We start from the raw sequence: 19,974 nt of genomic DNA, 5'->3' as shown, positions 1-19,974 counted from the left end.
AGGGAATTCCTGAAGCAGAAGTCTGCCGTGGTGCGTCCCTGCAGACGGAGTCCCACAGACTCCCCACTTCCCACAGAGAGGGGCGGGTCGTGCACCCACTGGGCAAAGGCGGCGCGGCGAGTCGGATCCACGCCCGGGCATCCACTTCCGGATTTCCCGTGCTTTGAGTAGATTTCTTTTCGTGGAAGACTACATCTACATCTACATCTGCATGATTACTCTGCAATTCACATTTAAGTGCTTGGCAGAGGGTTCATCGAAAAACAATCATACTATCTCTCTACCATTCCACTCCCGAACAGCGCGCGGGAAAAACGAACACCTAAACCTTTCTGTTCGAGCTCTAATTTCTCTTATGTTATTTTGATGATCATTCCTACCTATGTAGGTTGGGCTCAACAACATATTTTCGCATTCGGAAGAGAAAATTGGTGACTGAAATCTCGTAAATAGATCTCGCCGCGACGAAAAACGTCTTTGCTTTAATGACTTCCATCCCAACTCACGTATCATATCTGCCACACTCTCTCCACTATTACGTGATAATACAAAACGAGCTGCCCTTTTTGGCACCCTTTCAATTTCCTCCGTCAATCACAGCCGGTAAGGATCCCACACCGCGCAGCAATATTCTAACAGAGGACGAACGAGTGTAGTGTAAGCTGTCTCTTTAGTGGACTTGTTGCATCTTCCAAGTGTCCTGCCAATGAAACGCAACCTTTCGCTCGCCTTCCCCACAATATTTTCTGTGTGGTCTTTCCGAATGAAGTTGTTCGTAATTTTAACACCCTGGTACTAAGTTGAATTGACAGCCTTGAGAATTGTACCATTTATCGAGTAATCGAATTCCAACTGATTTATTTTGGATCACCTCACACTTTTCGTTATTTAGCGTCAACTGCCACCTGCCACACCATACAGCAATCTTTCCTAAATCGCTTTGCAACTCGTACTGGTCTTCGGATGACCTTACTAGACGGTAAATTACAGCATCATCTGCGAACAACCTAAGAGAACTGCTGAGATTGTCACCCAGGTCATTTATATAGATCAGGAACAGCAGAGGTCCCAGGACGCTTCCCTGGGGAACACCTGATATGACTTCAGTTTTACTCGATGATTTCTCGTCTATTACTACGAACTGCGACCTTCATGACAGGAAATCACGAATCCAGTCGCACAACTGAGACGATAGCCCGTAGGCCCGCAGCTTGATTAGAAGTCGCTTGTGAGGAACGGTGTCAAAAGCTTTCCGGAAATCTAGAAATACGGAATCAACTTGAGATCCCCTGTCGATAGCGGCCATTACTTCGTGCGAATAAAGAGCTAGCCGCGTTGCACAAGAACGATGCTTTCTGAAACTTTGCTGATTACGTATCAATAGATCGTTCCCTTCGAGGTGATTCATAATGTTCGAATACAGTATATGCTCCAAAACCCTACTGCAAACCGACGTCAATGACATAGGTCTGTAGTTCGATGGATTACTCCTACTACCCTTCCCGTGAGAAGACACAGTCCACCTCCTTATCCAGCCTTTCCCATTCCAAATCCGTCTTCCATCTCTGACAAAATCTTCGTCGACGGGATGAGAAACACTCAAGTCTCTCGTCATGACTTCGAAGTCAGCGTTCCGACTGGCACTTTTTTCTTGAGTCATCAGTCTTCTGACTGGTTTGAGGCGACCCGCCAAGAATTCCTCTTGTCTGTCAACCTCCTAATCCCAGAGCAGCACTTGCAACCTACGACCTCTATTATTTGCTGGATGTATTCCAATCTCAGTCGTCTTCTACTGGTTTTGCCTTCTACAGCTACCTCTAGTACAGTGGAAGTCATTCACCGATGTCTTAACAGATGTCCTATCATTCTGTCACTTCTCCTTGTCAGTGTTTTTCACACACTCATTTCCTCTCCGATTCAGTGCAGAACTTCCTTATTCCTTACCTTGTCAGTCCACGTAATTTTCAACAATCGTCTGTGGCACCACATCTCAAATGCTACGATTCTCTTCTTTTCCGAATCTCGCGTCCGTCGGCCGTCGTAGTTTAATATATTATTATTATGTTGATTGTTGCCGACTTACGTGGTGGGCCTTAATAAGAATGATATTTCATTTTATTTTGATTTACAATTCAGTGCTTTCTGAAGTTCTCCTTTTTAACAATATTAATCTTCAGTGTAAATTATTTTTTACGTTAATGAACGTTAGACTCACTGAATCTTAAAGCATGAACATATAAGTTGAACAATCGAATAAACTTTTCATATTAATGTCCTCGGCTAGTCAGCTCATTTTAAAGCAAAAAATCTTTAGTTATTAATTACAATTGCGGGCCACACACGCGCGAGAGTATTTCTTCTTCTCACCTCCGTTAACCACTGCATTGTAGTCGGAGTCCTGGCTCTGGCTCTCGGCTGTTGTACTGAAAATAAGAGCCTTAAAGCTACGTATTTTCTGCAACGTCGGGCGGCTGTGGCGAAAAATGTATATTATGTTAATAGCGGGCGAGTTTTTCGCTTCCGCTAAATTTTGTAATTTAATATCGCCACGTAATGGCGTCGTTGGCTGCATCGGCCACATGAAATGTGGATCACCTCTTACAAATTAAAAGTGAACAATAATATTAAATCAATATATTATCTGCTTAATTAGTACAAATATGCTTACATTTGCCAGCTCTCGCAAGATGTCCGTCTACATGCTACCAACACAAGAGAAGAAGTGAAGACGACTAAAAGAATTAACAAAAGAGCGTATCTTGTCGTCTCTTTATATCATTTTGTTATATTTCTTTCCACTCGAAGCTTACACAGAGAAATTATTATTTTATGGGTACATGATAAAAATATATATTATTCAATTTTTAAATGTCTCTTCTTTATAAATACTGTTTTTGAAGTCTTTTCGTATTATTTCACTGGGAACGCTATACGGCCGCGCGGGATTAGCCGAGTGGTCTGAGGTGCTGCAGTCATGGACTGTGCGGCTTGCCCCGGCGGAGGTTCGAGTCCTCTCTCGGGCATGGGTGTGTGTGTTTGTCCTTAGGATAATTTAGGTTAAGTAGTGTGTAAGCGTGTGGACTGATGACCTTAGCAGTTAAATCCCATAAGATTTCACACACATTTGAACATTTTTTTCTTCTTTTCTGGTTTACCCACAGTCCATGTTTCACTACCGTACAATGCTGTGCACCTTACAATCGCTGTCTGACCATGATGTAATATAACTGCAATCTCCCCGTATCACCCGGCCTTTTCCTAGTATACCTCCTCCTCTTGCGATTCTTGAACAGAGTATTCGGTATTACTAGCTGAAATTTATTACAGAACTCGATTAGTCTCCACCTCTCTCATTCCTTATCCCAAGTTCGTATTCTCCTGTAACCTTTTCTTCTACTCCTTCCCCTACAACTGCATGCCACTCCCCTGTGAATATTAGACTTGTATCTATCTACTGTATTACGCTTTCAATATGTTTATGTGCTTTCTCTGTCTCTTCATTATCAGCTTTCGACGTCGGCATATATACCTGAACTATCGTTGTCGGTGTAGGCTTGCTGTCGATTCTGATAAGAACAATCCTATCTCGGAACTGTTCACACTAACACACTCTCTGCCCTACGTTCCTATTCATAACGAATCCTACTCCCGTTATACAATTTTCTGCTGCTGTACTCATCTGACGACAAATCCTTGTCTTCTTTCCATTTCACTTCATTGACGTGCATTCTGTAAAGCCATACGATAATATTGGCCCATAGGAACAACAGCACGTGCTTGTCCTGATACAGCTACGGCTGAACGCGTGCACGAACGTTCTTGTTCTTCAATAGAGACCACTCAGTTGATCAAAATGTGTCAGGCAGACTGACTCAGTCTAATACATTCATTCGTCTCTGATGACATGGCCGCCTCTATCAACGGGAAGCGTATAACCATGAAGGAGGTTCAGTTTAGCATTCGCTCTCCTATTCTACAAAGTACAATGACTCCATTTTATTTTGAAAGGTTGAACGACGTGGAGTGGAACGTGACAGCGCTGCAGGCGGATCACCTGAGGCACCGTGTCCTCTCCCAGTCACTGCACGCTGTCGGACGAATCACAAGAGCCATACTCGCCAGGGGACGATGTGAGATCTACAATCGGCTTAATTTTAAGCTGAGGTACTCGAACGAAACTGGTGAGTATCTTATTTGGAACTACGTTATTGTTAAACAAAGCGTAATGTGCTTATGAAGGTGTTCTGTGAACAAAATCTCGTCTAAGTTGACTAACAAATCAGGATAGGAGTTGTCCTGGGGCTGAAAACTGTGTCCTAATGAAATGACACAGGAGGAAACAACCTTAAAGCTAAGTAATAACCACACTAGAGAAAAGAAACTGTAGAGAACTGACTGCATCTGTCAACGGAGATCATGAATTTTATCTCTTATATAAGGTGAACAAAGCAGACTCGCAAGATATCAGCCTCAGTAATCGGTCCATCGCGGAGCTTTGGACCATGATTCTGATAATTTGTTTGTCGCGCACTGAAGCAGGCCAACACCGGAGCGCCAAAGTATTGTGCGGTAGAGATGGTGAGAGGCTCGTGTTCATGATGGCTGGGAGCCGACGGGTGATAGTGCGTCACCTCTAGGAGCGGCGTACAGTGATGATCAGACCGCAGCGCTTAAACATCACAGCTCTTGAAACTTGTTACCTGTAAGCATCGTTACATGTGGCTATTCGACTAACGACTATACGAAGCAAACGAAAGCGCGTGAATGTTTCGTTGTGCTCTTACTTTTACCTCTCGCTTTACTTGCAAAAATCATAGACAAGACCTGCTAAACGTAGAGAAAAATAGTGAAATGAGGTTAGATCCTTCTTTACGAGAGGATGGCGATGAGGATAAGGAGGCTACCGTTGCACCACAGTCACTTTCGTCAAACAATCCATCGGTACGACGACAGGGATGTAAAATCAGGAAGTGATTAACTATGAACCTTGAAGATGTAATATGATCGAATACTACTTTCCCCCTGTCTGTAACAACAAAAGTTCTGCAGGATATCAGTACAGGAATACTGCTAATTAATGCTGAACGTGAAACATCCTGGCAGATTAAAACTGCGTGCCGGACCGAGACTGGATCTCGAGACCTCTGCTTTTCGCTGGCAAGTGCTCTACCGGCTGAGCTATCCAAGCACGACCCACGACCCGTCGTCACAGCTTCACTTCTGCCAGTACCTCATCTCCTACCTCCCAAACTTCACAGAAGCTCTCCTGCAAACCTTGCAGAAGTAGCACTCCTGGAAGAAAGGATATTGCGGAGACACGGGTTACTCACAGCCTGGGGGATGGTTCCAGAATGAAATTTTCACTCTTCAGCGGAATGTGCGCCGATATGAAACTTCTCGGCAGACTAAAACGGTGAGGCATGTCTCCATTTATCCATGTCTTCCAGGAATGCTAGTCTTGCAACTTTCTCAGGACAGCTTCTGTGAAGTTTGCGATTGGGAGACGAGATACTGGCAGAAAAAAGAACTATAAAGACAGGTCCTGAACCATGCTTGGGTAGCTGAGACTGTAGAGCACTTGCCCGCGAAAGGCAAAGGTCCTGATTTCGAGTCTCGGTCCGGCACAAAGTTGTAATCTGTCAGGGAGTTACATATTAGCGCACTCTCAGTTGCAGATTGAAAATTTCATTCTGGAAAGTCGAACGTATATTTGTGGCACATTGACATATTACATACTCATATTACTTACATCTTTTTCGTGTTAAAGAACATGTGTTCTACCTCTAGAGCGAGATTTTGAAATGCATAGGGGAGTAATGACCGGTTTCGCCCACCTCCTCCCTCGCTTTCAACATCCTCTCAGTGTCAGGGCTCTGATTGTCACTCCACTGTACGGTACTTGTGCTCGGGCATTATGCTGACAGACAAATGGCGTGGGTTTCTTTAGAAACTGTACATTCAGCAGGACGTAACTACGTACCATACCATCAGAATTGTGGTCAAATTTTTGTTTAATTTGTGGGAAGGGGGGCGGGGGGCGCCGGGTGGATTGGTTGCTACGGTAAATGTACCTTTTTCTACTTACATCACTGGCTCAACTTGGTGATCTTTGCTTGGAAGATGCCTATTACAGCGTTAAGGACAGATATCAGTTAATGTCAGATAACGAGAAATAGTGCTAACACAACAGTATAGCACACCGCCTCCAGCCTTGGTGACGGACTGAGTTCGCCACAAGTGTCTCCAGATATGGCGTTTTCAGCTGAGGTCACTCATGAGAAACCGTAGAGCAGCCAAATCGTAGGGAGACAGCCTCATTCCACTCGCTGTTCCCAGACATTTCCTGTGAGACTGAGACTGATAGATCGATTGGTTCAGAGGGCACGTCGAGATACGACAGGACACCTGAGTGGCCATCAGGCCAGGATCACGTCCACGCGGCCCTGTGGACACTATGAAGGTAGGGCACAAGCCCGGAACCAAAAATCACTGGGTGATGTGATTCGGTCCAGAATGCACATACACAAAACTTCCATACAAATCTGCGACACCTGACTTTTCAACATTCTCGCCCATTGTCGTTCTGACAAGAGCGATAATGCAGAAAGGTGTTGCCGTTTTCTTCCGGAATTCCTATACCTTTGAGACCATTTGATACCGCTGGTGGCCCGCTGACACATATATGCTACGGAGAGTATGGCTACACGACGCCAACGCTAACAGAATAAACACTGTAAGTCGAAAGATGAGGTAGACCCCGTGTCTTTAAAACCAGTTAACGTGGATAACAAACAATAGCGGATTTCGCACATACTTCCCTATGTATTTATTTCACCTGACAAAGAGGCCTTCGTACACTCTCTTGTAAATAATCTGACATACATAGCGAGTCAACATTACAACATGCATAGTACATAAGCAGCACATGTGATAATAGTCATACTACTGTTAATAATAATAACAATAACAATAATAATGGACACAAAAATGAACACATGTTGACATTCATCATCAATGTTCAACCCTACTACAGTTGAAAAATTTTACAACTGTAGCGCCTTTGTCATTGCTGACATAAATGAATGTATGGAGCTTAATAAATTCTATACATTATGTTTTTATGTCAGAATACACATTGTGGTAGATTCTTTTATGTGTTTGTCTATTTTTTGTTTGTCTGCTGTCGATTTATTATGCTCCCAGTAAAAGGTCGTAACAATGTTATAAAATTTTCTGTGATAGTGCTGTTAAAACAATTACTGTTTGTTGCACGTATGAAGAGTCTTGGGAGAGACGGCTGGATATTTTTAGCAACTATTAATACATGAGATTGCAGGTTCGAGTGCTGTTGTCCACGTCTCTTCCCGTACACGTCGCATTCAATCTGAAACAATTCTGCTATTTCAATACTTCCAAAAATACTAATAAAGGTTGTGACACTCACCTTTGTTCTCGTGAAATAATAACGGTTTATTGTGTCTCTTGTACAATTCTCCACATAACATCAAAAGAGGCGAACAGAAAACTCTAGTTACCCTTAGTTACGAGTAAACCACAGAGAGAGTAATATTCCGAGTCAACGATATAATTGTCATAGAGTCTCTCAGATAACGTCTTTGCCACTTAGCTTTCTCACAGTCGATTCAGTACATTACATATTTATTACACTACACATGCCTCACTAGGAGTACATAAGAGTACTGAAGATCGATTATGAACTCCTTCCCACAGTTGTTCATTATTTAACACACATGTATAATATCAACAGACTGATAACACTTTAAAAATATTTGTTTTGTGAATGATGGTATTGTATGGTGTGTGTGTGTGTGTATGATTGTGTCTCCACTACAGTTCTCAACACTGGAAAACAAAAAGACAATCTTAGATTTATATCTTACCTCCTCATTCGAGCATGGATAACGGGAAAACCAAGCAAAAAACCGCATCGAGGCCTTCAGTATCGAGAATTGCAGTGGTTTTCTATATTTGTTTGCATCATGACACATTGATCTTTAATTATGCTGAATAGAGGAAAACTTTAGATGTTTTACAATCTTCTGCTCCAGTACATAAAATTATTCGCTTCAAACGTCAACGAACGATGCTGGTCGTGGATGGCGACGTTGCAGACGATGGGAAGATGAGACCAGGATCGGGATCGAAGTTCTGGTTCAGGGTTGACATACATGAACTCTACTCTTGCATGGGATTGGTTTGGGACTCAGCTCACGGACAGGACATGAAACATTCGAAATTAAGTATTAGAGTTTGGCAATAGTACTCCATACACCTGTAAGAGATGGATGAACTTACATATCAAATTCATTCTCAAATGACGAATCTGTGATCTTGGGAGATTCGGATTCAGAGTTTATTGTCATTAATTCCCCAGACAACACTGTAAGTGTTAATATTCAGTTCGCACAGTTGAGTGAAACCAAAACTCAATAAAGTTAGTCAAAATTAAACCAAAAATTGTCAAATGTCACTATTATAGATTTCGTAAGAAATTATAGCTTATCACTTTAGGAAATGCGATGATTATTGCAACACGACTGTTCACTCGAGTTTGTGTGAATGGAGTTTGAATCATATCTCATGGCACTGTATGAGCGTTCATGTCAAATCACATCAGACTGTGTGGCAGCACATTCTACCACCAATACTCTGTTCAAACTTTGGACATAAATACAGTTCTCCACTGAAACACTGAAGTCATCCACTGTACAAACTTTTAACACATAATAATGTGTCCATTTAAGTCATTGCACTGGAATACAAACAACACAACAATCCTTATCAAACACTGTGTCCGAATATCTGTAGATAACAGATGGTCCCACATTCACAATTTTCGGATGGTCTATTACTCTGTCATATAATTAAATTAAATCTTAAATAACATGAATACCTTTGATACTACATTGTGTACGTCCCCATATCCATGTCTACCGACTCATCTCAAGGGCAAAAGACTTCCTAATACGTCAAGTCACAAAAGGATTAACTCCTCCCCAAGAGAGTCAAATAAGTATCCATCTCGTTTCCATTTAGGTTAAGGATAGATAGACACATGCCTAACTTAGTCTCCTTTATGTGCTGTGTATGAAGTTCAATGGCAAAGCGCTCATATTCATAACTACTAAATTATAGAAACATCACCTTAAAAACACTTAACACTAACATACAAGATCAAATAACACAATACCACTAGTACAATATACCAATTAAAATCAAACTTTTCACAGTTATCCTAGATAATTGACTGTATCAGTCTTCTGAGAAATGTGGTTTTAAATTTTTATGCAGGTACATGTCTTTGCAATTTTTAAACTTTCGTTATAACAAATTTTTCTCTGTTGAGCTTTTCTTTTAGTCACTGATAGTGCCTGACGAATCTTTGCCTCCCTAGATTCTTCATTGATTGATAATTTAGGTAGACAATTTATCAAAACTGGCTCTGAGCACTATGGGACTTAACATCTGAGGTCATCAGTCCTCTAGACCTTAGAACTACTTAAACCTAACTAACCTAAAGACATTACACACATCCATGCCTGAGACAGGATTCGAACCTGCGACCATAGCGGTCGCGCGGTTCCAGACTGAAGCGCCTAGAACCGCTTGGACACACAGGCCAGCAGACAATTTATCCACTCATTATTTTCTTTTCTATTAAACATCAATTCTGAGGGTGTATAGTTGGTTGAAGTGTGTGGTAAATTATTGTAAACTTCTTCAAATTGTTTTAAATAATCCACCCACAAAGTTTGTTTATGTTGGCAATAAGTCCTTATAAATCTGTTAACTTCTCAGAATACCCTCACAATTGGATTGGCTTCTGGATGAAATCTAGGAATTAATAGTTGTTTAATCCAGCTTTCCTTCAAGAATCTTTTCCATCTGTATCAGGTAAAATTTGATGCATTATCAGATAATAAAACGCTGGGTTTTCCAACACCTGGGATGTAATAAGTGATGATTTTCTTAATAATTGCCTTTGCAGTACAAGTCTTGATTGGGTACAATTTTACACACTTGGTGGATAAATCGTAAAATCCGACAATGTACTTAACATTCCCTCTGACTCGTGGTAGGGGTCCCATTACATCAACCTTCAAAGGTTCCTCAACCACAATCGGATGCAACAGTCCTCTTGCTCCATGATTCAAATACTTTGCCTTTTGGCAAATCTGACAGCTCCTTATGGTAGTTTGTACAACCTTTCTCAAGTTAGGAATGTGAAAGTATCTACCTAACTTCTCTGTACATTTACTTACCCCACAATGTCCCCAGACTATGTGTGTACGCCATATTAATTTCCTTTCATAATCGTGTGGAATGCAGACACACCATTGGTTCTATTGGGAATGTCTTCTGTGGAATAAGACATTGTCATGTAACTGATACATCTCTTTCAGTTTAGGTGAGTCATTTGCCTGTATCTTCTGAATTATTTGTGTCCATCGAGGATCTTCTAGTTGTAAATGGGTCATATCTTTGCATATCTTAATGTAACCGCTTCTGTTTTCAACATCCTTCATTAATAAGATTTTGAATTCTGTTGTTTGATCTTCTATTTCTTCAGATTCAGTTAATCTTTCTGGTAGTCTGGAAAGAGCATCAGCTATAATATTCTCTTTTCTGTTGACATATATCACTTCAAACTGGTACTCTTGAAGTATTAGTATCCATCTTGCTAATATTGGATGAAGGAGTTTACAGTTGTTTAGAAAACTTATTGCCTGATGGTCACAGTACACTGTTGTATAAGCACCAGCTGGGTAATAGTGGAACTTTCTAAATGCCCATATAATTGCTAAGGCCTCAAGCTCTGTGATTGTGTATGCTCGTTCACAGTGAGTGAGTGTCCGGCTTGTAAAAGATGTGGCACAAAAAATAGATTTATTGTCAACCATCTGAATTTGAAATAAGTAAGCTCCTAAACCATATGACGATGCATCTGTCATTAGTTCAAACTCCTTTGTCATGTCCGGATGGTGTAGTAAGGGTGCATTGACAAGTGCCACTTTGATTCTGTTGAATGCTTCTTCACAATCTGGAGTCCATTGCCATGACACATTCTTCCTAAGTAAGGATACTAATGCTTCTGAATTAAGATTCTGTGTCGGTATAAAACGACGATAAAATGAAGTTAATCCCAGAAATGCCTTTAATTGTGTTCGGTTGCGTGGTGATGGCGAGTTTTCTATTGCGGCAATTTTCTTTTGAGCTGGCAAAATCCCATAGGATGTAATTAGGTGTCCTAGGAAACTGATTTCATTCAAGGAGAACTTGGATTTCTTCAAGGTAGCAGTTACTCCTGATAACCTAAAACTTTCTAAGACTCTTCTTAGGATTACAATATGTTGCTCCCAGTTGGTTGTAGCAATCAACATATCATCCACAAATGGGGTAACCAATTCACACAGCTCAGGTCCCAAGACAGTATCCAATGCTGAAATAAAAACATCTGAACTCACGTTTAATCCAAATGGTAATACTGTGAATTGATAACTGCAGCCTTTTTAAAGGAATGCTGTGTACTTCCTTGATTCCATGTCTAATGCAACCTGCCAAAATGAGGATCGCAAATCAATTGTAGAAAAAAATCTTCACACCAGGAATTATGGATTAGTTCTTCTATATTGGGAGGTTGGGTTCTCACAGGAAGATTAATTTTGTTAATCTGCCTCGAATCCAAAACCAAAGGTACACTACCATCTAACTTTGGTACTACATGTAGTGGACTGCAATAATGACTGTTGGATGGTTCAATGATGTACCAGCTAATCATTTACTGCATCTCCCGATCGGTAGCAGATCTTAATGCCCATGGAATGGAGTAATATCGGCGACAGTAAGTTTTGTGTGGCCTAATATTTAAATGGCAAACATAATTTTTGATAACACCCAGTTTGTTATCAAATACCATGGTGTAATTGCTTAACAATTGTTTCAACTCATGCTTCTGTGGAGATATCAGGGCATTTGCTTCAGTTACTTTAACATCAATCTGTTCTCCTATAGTTAACTCTGGTTTTTCGGTTAGAGGGTTAGAAATCTTCCTGTTGAAACTTATCTTTATCAGCTTAATTTCGATTCTAAGGCAGCAGCGTTCATGCAATTCCTGCTTTTGAATTAAATTAACTGTCAGAGGTACACCATCAACAGTCAACATGAGTTTACTGGAGGCGAAATCAATAATTGCATTTAACTCTCTTAGTAATTCATGTCCTAAAATTAAGTCTATGGCAAGATTTGAGACAATTAGGCTCGTGCAATCAATGGCTCCATTACCTAAATTAGTTTTAGTTCTTGTCTGTAGCTTCACTGACTTGGAACGTCCTCCTACAGCACCTAATATTTTGCAGTTTGCTATGGGTAAGGTCGGTATATTTGCTCGTTCCTGTAACCTCTTCATGAGGGCCGTGGAGATAGCATTTACACTTGCGCCTGTATCTAATATTGCTGTGAATTTAAAACCCTCATTATTAACTTCTATAGCCGCTTGTGGCATGCTTCGTGGCTTAAAGTTACAAGTTTTATCACCTTCAAGCAATTCTTCCCTGATATCAGCATGGTTGTATCTAATCAATTTTATTTTATTGTCACGACCCCATTCACAAGTTCTGACCAGCCTTTCGGGGCTAAAGTTGGTCGATTTTAGTTTTCCTGTCCATTGTTAGTAAGTTGTGTTCATCACTAACATCAGTAATTATTGGGGAATAATCTCTCCAATTACTGCTGTTATTGTTGTGATTGTGTGGAGCATTGTTGTTATTGTGTGACTGGTTCCAATCTGATGTTCTGGGATTTTGGCGATATCCCTGTTTCCTGTTGTTATGGGACTTGTAACCCTGGTTGTTACCATTATCCTGACGGGAATTACTATTTGATCTGTAGCTCTGTCCTTGTTGCCCATTATCGCTATTTGATTGTTGTTGCCTGCTGTTGTTGTGATTACTATTGCTATGGTTCCTTTCATTTAAACCATTGATCTCGTGTGGATTGTAGGAACTAGCTTTAATATCCTCTAATAGAATATCGACTGCATCGACTGCAGTTAAGAATTCTTCCAGGTTATTGTCTTTGACCTGCAGCAATTTTGTTTGTATGTCAATCGGCAATCTGGATTTTAATACTCTAACCAAGCCTTTGGAAAAACTGCTTCAGAAAAATGTTTTGTTTTGTTGAGATATCGCTCAAAATATTTACTGAGTGTTCCAAGTCTTGAATTATAATTCTTGCTTTCTTATCCTTTCCTGTATTGCAGGAGACCAATACTTGTCGATAAAAGCCTGCTGAAAATCTGAGTACATAAGATAAGTGTCTATTGCCTCAGTACTCCACATAGCTCCGTCTCCTACCATATGTCCACTTACATAACTAATTTTCTGTCTTTCTGGCCAAATCCTGGGTAAAACTCCTTTAAACGATTTTATGAACACGATGGGATGAATAGTTTTCTTTTCTGGATTGAAAGTTGGAAATTGTCTATATTTAATAAGTTTTTCCTCCATATCAAGTATTGCATAATCTGATACTCGATCCTACACGCCACTACTATGTGGGGAATTGTCAGTATGTCGATGTTCATGTACACCAGCATTTTGTTGGATGCGAGATGGGTTAACTCTGTCTCTTGTGTAGATGTTCTCGGAACCTACTGACTGATAATCTTGGTCAGACTGACGCATATCGTCAATTTGTTTACGCACCTCTTGCAGACATTTGAAAAATTCTTGGTGTGCAAGCTCTGTGTCTGTCAATACTTCTTCGAATTGTTTCCCAATTTTCAATAAGTCGTTTGATAATTCTTTGTTCCGAGAATCTCTGTCATTTATAGCTTCGGTGACTGCAGACTGAACTTTCTGCTCAACAGCGTCCGCTAATTGTGAATCACGCTCACCGACCCACTGATTAAAAACATCGGAAAACTGTTCCAGCTCATGTGTACGCTGTTCAAATGGTTCAAATGGCTCTGAGCACTATGGGACTCAACTGCTGAGGTCATCAGTCCCCTAGAACGTAGAACTACTGAAACCTAACTAACCTAAGGACATCACACACAACCATGCCCGAGGCAGGATTCGAACCTGCGACCGTAGCGGTCGCGCGGTTCCGGACTGAAGCGCCGAGAACCGCTTGGCCACGTCGGCCGGCTGTGTAAGCTGTTGCTTAACCACGTTAGCTTGCCCTATTGTAACGTTATGTAATTCCTGTGACAGTTCTGTAGCAGTGGCCGATAGCTGCTCTTGCTTTTGTGACGCTTTGTCAAATTCTAACTGAATATTGTTAACCGCTTCGGGTAGGTGCTTGTATGCTTCCTGAAAACTTTCAAACTCTGTTATTGAAGCTGTCTGCGTAAGAGAAACGTGTTCTATTTTAGTTTTAAGTTCCTCTTGCGTATTTACAATCTGCATTTGTAAAGCTGTTTTCATTATATTAATCTCTGATTTAAATATCGACTGTGATTCTGCTATTTGTTTTTGCAGAGCAGACTGTAGTTCGTTATGAGACGCAGCTTGACTTTCTCGAAATTCTCGAGAGATTCCCTCTATTCGTTTCAGTAAAACTGTCATAGGGTCAACTACCTCCTGCACATTAGTCGGGGGCAAACTAGTTTCACCCGATTGAGCCATCTTGGTCTAAGATCGTGTCTTAACCATATAATTACACAATAACTAATACTAAATGATCCGTTAAAAACGTGTGTAACATATATTGCTTACTCAGTAGCTAATGATTTGCTAATGGCTATGCAGATGACCGTTTTGTGACAAATAGTCGTATTGAACTGACACACAATTTGTAACACAAACTACCGCTAATCTACTAAGGAAGTATGTGCCCGTCTACACCTAACTCTTTGCTGCTACCCGTAGACGAATCAGCAGAATAGAATATGACAACGTACACTTACTCCTTGTAGATAACTGCGATATAGACTGGCATATCTCCGCTATTTATCTCCTTTGTGGTAACTTTGTTCTCTCGTTTCGTCACAAATGGTTACATGAAAAAGAAAGTACAATTAACATCATACAATATTAATCACAATGCACATACAAACTTTTGTTGCTATGACAACCGTGTGTGTGCGGTCATGTATGGTGTCCTGATCATCTGTCGCCAAATGTGGTAGATTCTGTCGATTTATTATGCTCGCAGTAAAAGGTCGTAACAACGTGATAAAAGTGTCTGTGATAGTGCTGTTAAAAGAATTACTGTTTGTTGCACGTCTTGGGAGAGACGGCTGGATATTTTTAGCAACTATTCATACCTGAGATTGCAGGCTCTTCCCGTACACGTCGCATTCAATCTGAAACAATTCTGCTATTTCAATACTCCCAAAAATACTAATAAAGGTCGTGACGCTCACCTTTGTTCTCATGAAATAATAACGGTTTATTGTGTCTCTTGTACAATTCTCCACATAACATCAAAAGAAGCGAACAGAAAGCTCTAGTTACCCTTAGTTACGAGTGAACCACAGAGAGAGTGATATTCCGAGACTACGATACAATTATCATAGAGTCTCTCAGACAACGTCTTTGCCACTTAACTTTCTCACAGTCGATTCAGTACATTACATATTTATTACACTACAATGTACTACCCGTATTCTTCAGCTCACGCAGATGTAAAACACCGCAAAACATCATTTTCAGGACAAATTATTTATATAATGATGTTCAAGCTTTGAATCCAATACGTTTACATGTTTCTACGTCGTTCTGTTATCAAATTACATATTTTGAAGAAACTTTCTTAACTCGCAACTGTCGCTAGCTATGGAAAGCACTTTCTCCTCAGAGGAAGTTGCAAAGAAAATGAGTGAGGAACAAGAAAATTCCAGCTAGGCGGTACCATGGTCAGACAGAGATTTCAAAGTTAGATACTGAATTGTAAGTGCTACCCATTGCCAGATATAATTTCGGATGGGGTAATAATGAACAGCAGGCAGATGTTTAAGAGAATACTCTGGAAGAATGAATGTTCAAACAAGTGGGACTCTGAAGTGCTGAGCAATCCTCAAGTAAGTTTGAATTTTTCTAAGGCTGTCGATACTGTCTGAATGAATACCGCAGTAGACAGTTCAGTTGAATGGGAGTGGACATGTCTGAATAGAGCATTACAGAAATTGGAGAAACAAACATAGATATAAGAAAGTAATGGGCAAAGAATCCTTGGGAAACAGAAAGAAAAACACTTCCACAAATAGCAAAAATTAGGAGGTACAAAAATGTTCAGGGACAGATAGGTATACAGCAATACAGTCCATTTAGGAATGAAGTAACTAGGAGGTGACAGGAAACCAAAGCGAAATGGCTGTTGGAAAAATCTGAAGAGAGGGAGTAAGAAATATTCGTCGGAAGAACTGATTCAATGTACAGAATACTCAAAAGAACATTCTGTGTAATTAAAAGCTAGTGCGGCAACATTAAAAGTGAATGTTGTTGTTAAATGCAGAGGAGAGGTGGAAAGAGAGAACTGAGGCCAACTATGAGGGGAAGATTCGTCTGATGACTTGGCAGAAGAGGAGATGAGAATAGCAGTGGAAGACATGGGAGGTCCAATAAGAGAGTCAGAGCTCAGCGGAGCTTTCGACGGAAGAAGGGATAGGTAAGACACATTTGGAATATCTGAAATCTTTGGGGGAACTGTCAACCAAGCAACTACTCAAGCTGAAGTGTAGAATATACGTGACTGGTGATATACCATTAGACACAATCCTGAGACATCAAGAGCAGGTAAATGCGAGATCTATCGCACAGTCAGAATAACAGCTCATGTATACAAGTTGTCGACATGAATAATATACATGGAAGAATGAAAAAGAAAGTAGAGGATCTGATAGATTACGATCATTTTGCCTCTGAGAAGCACAATAGCACAAGAGAGAGGCACTTTTGTCGTTGCGATTGATAATGGAAACAATGCCTGAGATATAAAAAAAAGGTAGATACATAGAACATGTCGACCTAGCGAAAGCTTTCTGAACTGTAAAAATGGGAAAGATGTTCGAAATTCTGAGAAAAGTAAGAGTGAGATACAGCGAAAGACGGATAATATACAATAGGCACAAGAACCAAGAGGTAACAACAAGAATGGAAGACCAAGAACAAAATGCTGTCCCATCCTCCTGTCAGTGTGCTCATTCTTCAGCGATTCTGCTGAGAACCTCCTCATTTCTTGTCTTATCTGTCTATCTAATTTTCAAAATCTTTCCAAAGCACACATCTCAGACGCTTTGATTGTCTTCTGTTCCGATTTTCTCACTGCCCATGAGTCACATTCATACAACTTCATACTTCAAACTTATATTCTCAGTTACTGTTCCTGAAATTAGTGCTGACGTTTGATACTGGTTGACTTCTTTTGGTCAGGAATGCCCTCTTTGAATGTTTTGGTCTGCTTTTTATGTCTTCTTTAATTTGTCCGTTATGAGCTATTTTGGTCTGAAGGTGGCAGAATTTCTTCAGTCCACAATTTTGATGTTAAGTTTATCACTAAACATATTTCTCTTATTCCTCATTAATATCATCCTTTTTTGGTTTACTCTCACTTCATAGACTGTGCTCATTAGACCTTTCATTCAAGTGAAGATGTCCTACACTTATTTCTCACTTTCAGTGAGAACAGCAATGTCATCAGCTAGTTTATCATTGATAGCTTTTCAATATAGTTTTTTTCTCACTTTTAATTTTTTTTCTCACTTTTAATTCTGCCATCATTGCTTCGATTTTTTTTTGTTGAGTTATTAGTCTTCTGATTGGTTTGATGCGGCCCACAATGAATTCCTCTCCTCTTCATCTCAGAGTAGCACTTGCAACCTACGTCCTCAGTTATTTGCTGAATGTATTCCAGTCTCTGTTTTCCTCTACAGTTTTCGCCCTCTACAGCTCCCTCTAGGACCATGGAAGTCATTTCCTAATGTCTTAACACATGTCCTATCATTCTGTTCCTTCATCTTGTCCATCTTTTCCACACACTCTTTTGCTCTCCGATTCTACAGAGAACCTCGTCATTCCTTACCTTGTCAGTCCACCTAATTTTCAACATTCATCTGTAGCACCACATTTCAAACGCTTCCATTCTCTTCTGTTCTGGAATGAGATTTTCACTCTGCAGCGGAGTGTGCGCTGTGTGCAGCGGAGTGTGCGCAGATTAAAACTATGTGTCGAGCCGAGACTCGAACTCGGGACCTTTGCTTTTCACGTGCAAGTGCTCTACCAACTGAGCTACCCAAGCACAACTTACGGCCCCCTCCTCACAGCTTTACTTCTGCCAGTACCTCGTCTGCTACTTTGCAAACTTTACAGAAGCTCTCCTTTCATATCAGCGCACACTCCGCTACAGAGTGAAAATCTCATTCTGGAAACATCCCGCAGGCTGTGGCTAAGGCATGTCTCCGCAAATCCTTTCTTTCAGGAGTGCTAGTTCTGCTACGTTCGCAGTAGAGCTTCTGAAAAGTTTGTAAGGTAGGAGGCGAGGTACTGCCAGAAGTGAGGACGGGCAGTGAGTCGTGCTTCGGTAGCTCAGACGGTAGAGCACTTGCCCGCGAAAGGTGAAGGTCCTCAGTTCGAGTCTCGGTCCAGCACACAGTTTTAATCTGCCAGGAAGTTTCTCTTCTCTTCTGGTTTTCCCACAGTCAATGTTTCACTAGCATACAACACTGTGCTCCAAACGTACATTTTAAGAAATTTCTTTCTCAAATTAAGGCCTACGTTTGATACTAGTAGAATTCTCTTGGCTAGAAATGACCTTTTTGACAGTGTTACGCCCTCCTTGCTTCTTCTGTAATCGATTATTTAGCCGCCTAGGTAGCAGAATTTCTTAACTTCATCTACTTCCTGACCATAAGTCCTGATGTTAAGTTTCTTGCGGGTCTCATTTCTGCTGCTTCTCACTACTTTCGTCTTTCTTCGATTTAGTCTCAATCCATATTCTGTACTCATTAGAGTGTTAATTAAATTCAGTAGATCTTATAATTCTTCTTCAGTTTCAGTCAGGACAGCAATGTCATCAGCCAATCGTGTCATTGATATTCCTACACCCTAAATTTTAATCCCATTCCTGAACCTTTCTTTTATTTCCACCATTGCTTCTTCCGTATACAGATTTAACAGTAGAAGTGAAAGACTGAATCCCTGTCTAACACCCTTTTTAATCCGAGCACTTCATTCTTGGTCGTCCACTCTTATTATTCCCTGATGGCCCTTGTGCACATTGTATATTACCCGACTCTCCCTATAGCTTACCCCTTTTTCCCCTCAGAATATCTATCATCTTGCTCCATTTTGCATTGTTGTACGGTTTTTCCATATCGACTGATCCTATGAACGTGTCTTGGTTTTCCTTAAGTCTAGCTTTAATTATCAATCGCAAACTCAGAACTGCCCCTCTGGTGCATTTACCTTTCCTAAAACCAAACTGCTTGTCATCTAGCACCTCTTTAAATCCCTATTCCTTCTTCTATAGATTATTCTTTTCAGTGACTTGAATGCAAGAACTCTTAAGCTCATTGCGCGAATGCTCTCGCACTTATCTGCCCTCGCAACCTTCCGAACTGCGGATGGTATTTTCCCGAAATACTGATTGTATATCTCCAGAAGCAGAGAGTCTTGAAACCAAGTTTTGCTTTCCATATCTCTCAACGATTTTCGAAATCCCGAAGGATTGTTCTCTGTGCCATCCACATGATTTGGTCAGAGGTCTTCCTACGCTCTGTTTCATTCCATGAGTGGCAGAGGTACGAGTCTCGAGGACCGCTACTTCCTACGACCTCTCACCACGTCGTCTGGGGACAAAGGCTCAGCACCGAAGTACGCCGCTGACCATCCCAGCCGACTTCGGCCCTGCAACGTGCAGGCCTGCGTTCTCTATGGTGAGCGACACGCGGTAACTCGACACCTCAACCCAGGTCCCACTAGTCTGTTCACGACGGTCAGTGGTCCTCTCTCC

General features: G+C 40.9%; 1 protein-coding gene across 1 annotated transcript in view; it reads left to right on the top strand.

Annotated features, from left to right (window-relative positions):
- Nucleotides 1–19,974, top strand: part of LOC126442761 (uncharacterized) — a 111,038-nt gene that overhangs the window by 46,572 nt on the left and 44,492 nt on the right. Inside the window, exon 4 of the mRNA XM_050090794.1 lies at nucleotides 4,009–4,181. Within this exon, the coding sequence (XP_049946751.1) occupies nucleotides 4,009–4,181 (173 nt within the window). The remainder of the gene's footprint in view (nucleotides 1–4,008; nucleotides 4,182–19,974) is intronic.

The sequence above is a fragment of the Schistocerca serialis genome, unplaced genomic scaffold, assembly GCF_023864345.2.
Source record: "Schistocerca serialis cubense isolate TAMUIC-IGC-003099 unplaced genomic scaffold, iqSchSeri2.2 HiC_scaffold_1402, whole genome shotgun sequence".
Lineage (NCBI taxonomy): Eukaryota > Metazoa > Arthropoda > Insecta > Orthoptera > Acrididae > Schistocerca > Schistocerca serialis.
The sequence above is the reverse complement of the archived record's forward strand: the minus strand, read 5'-3'. Positions and strand labels throughout refer to the sequence as shown.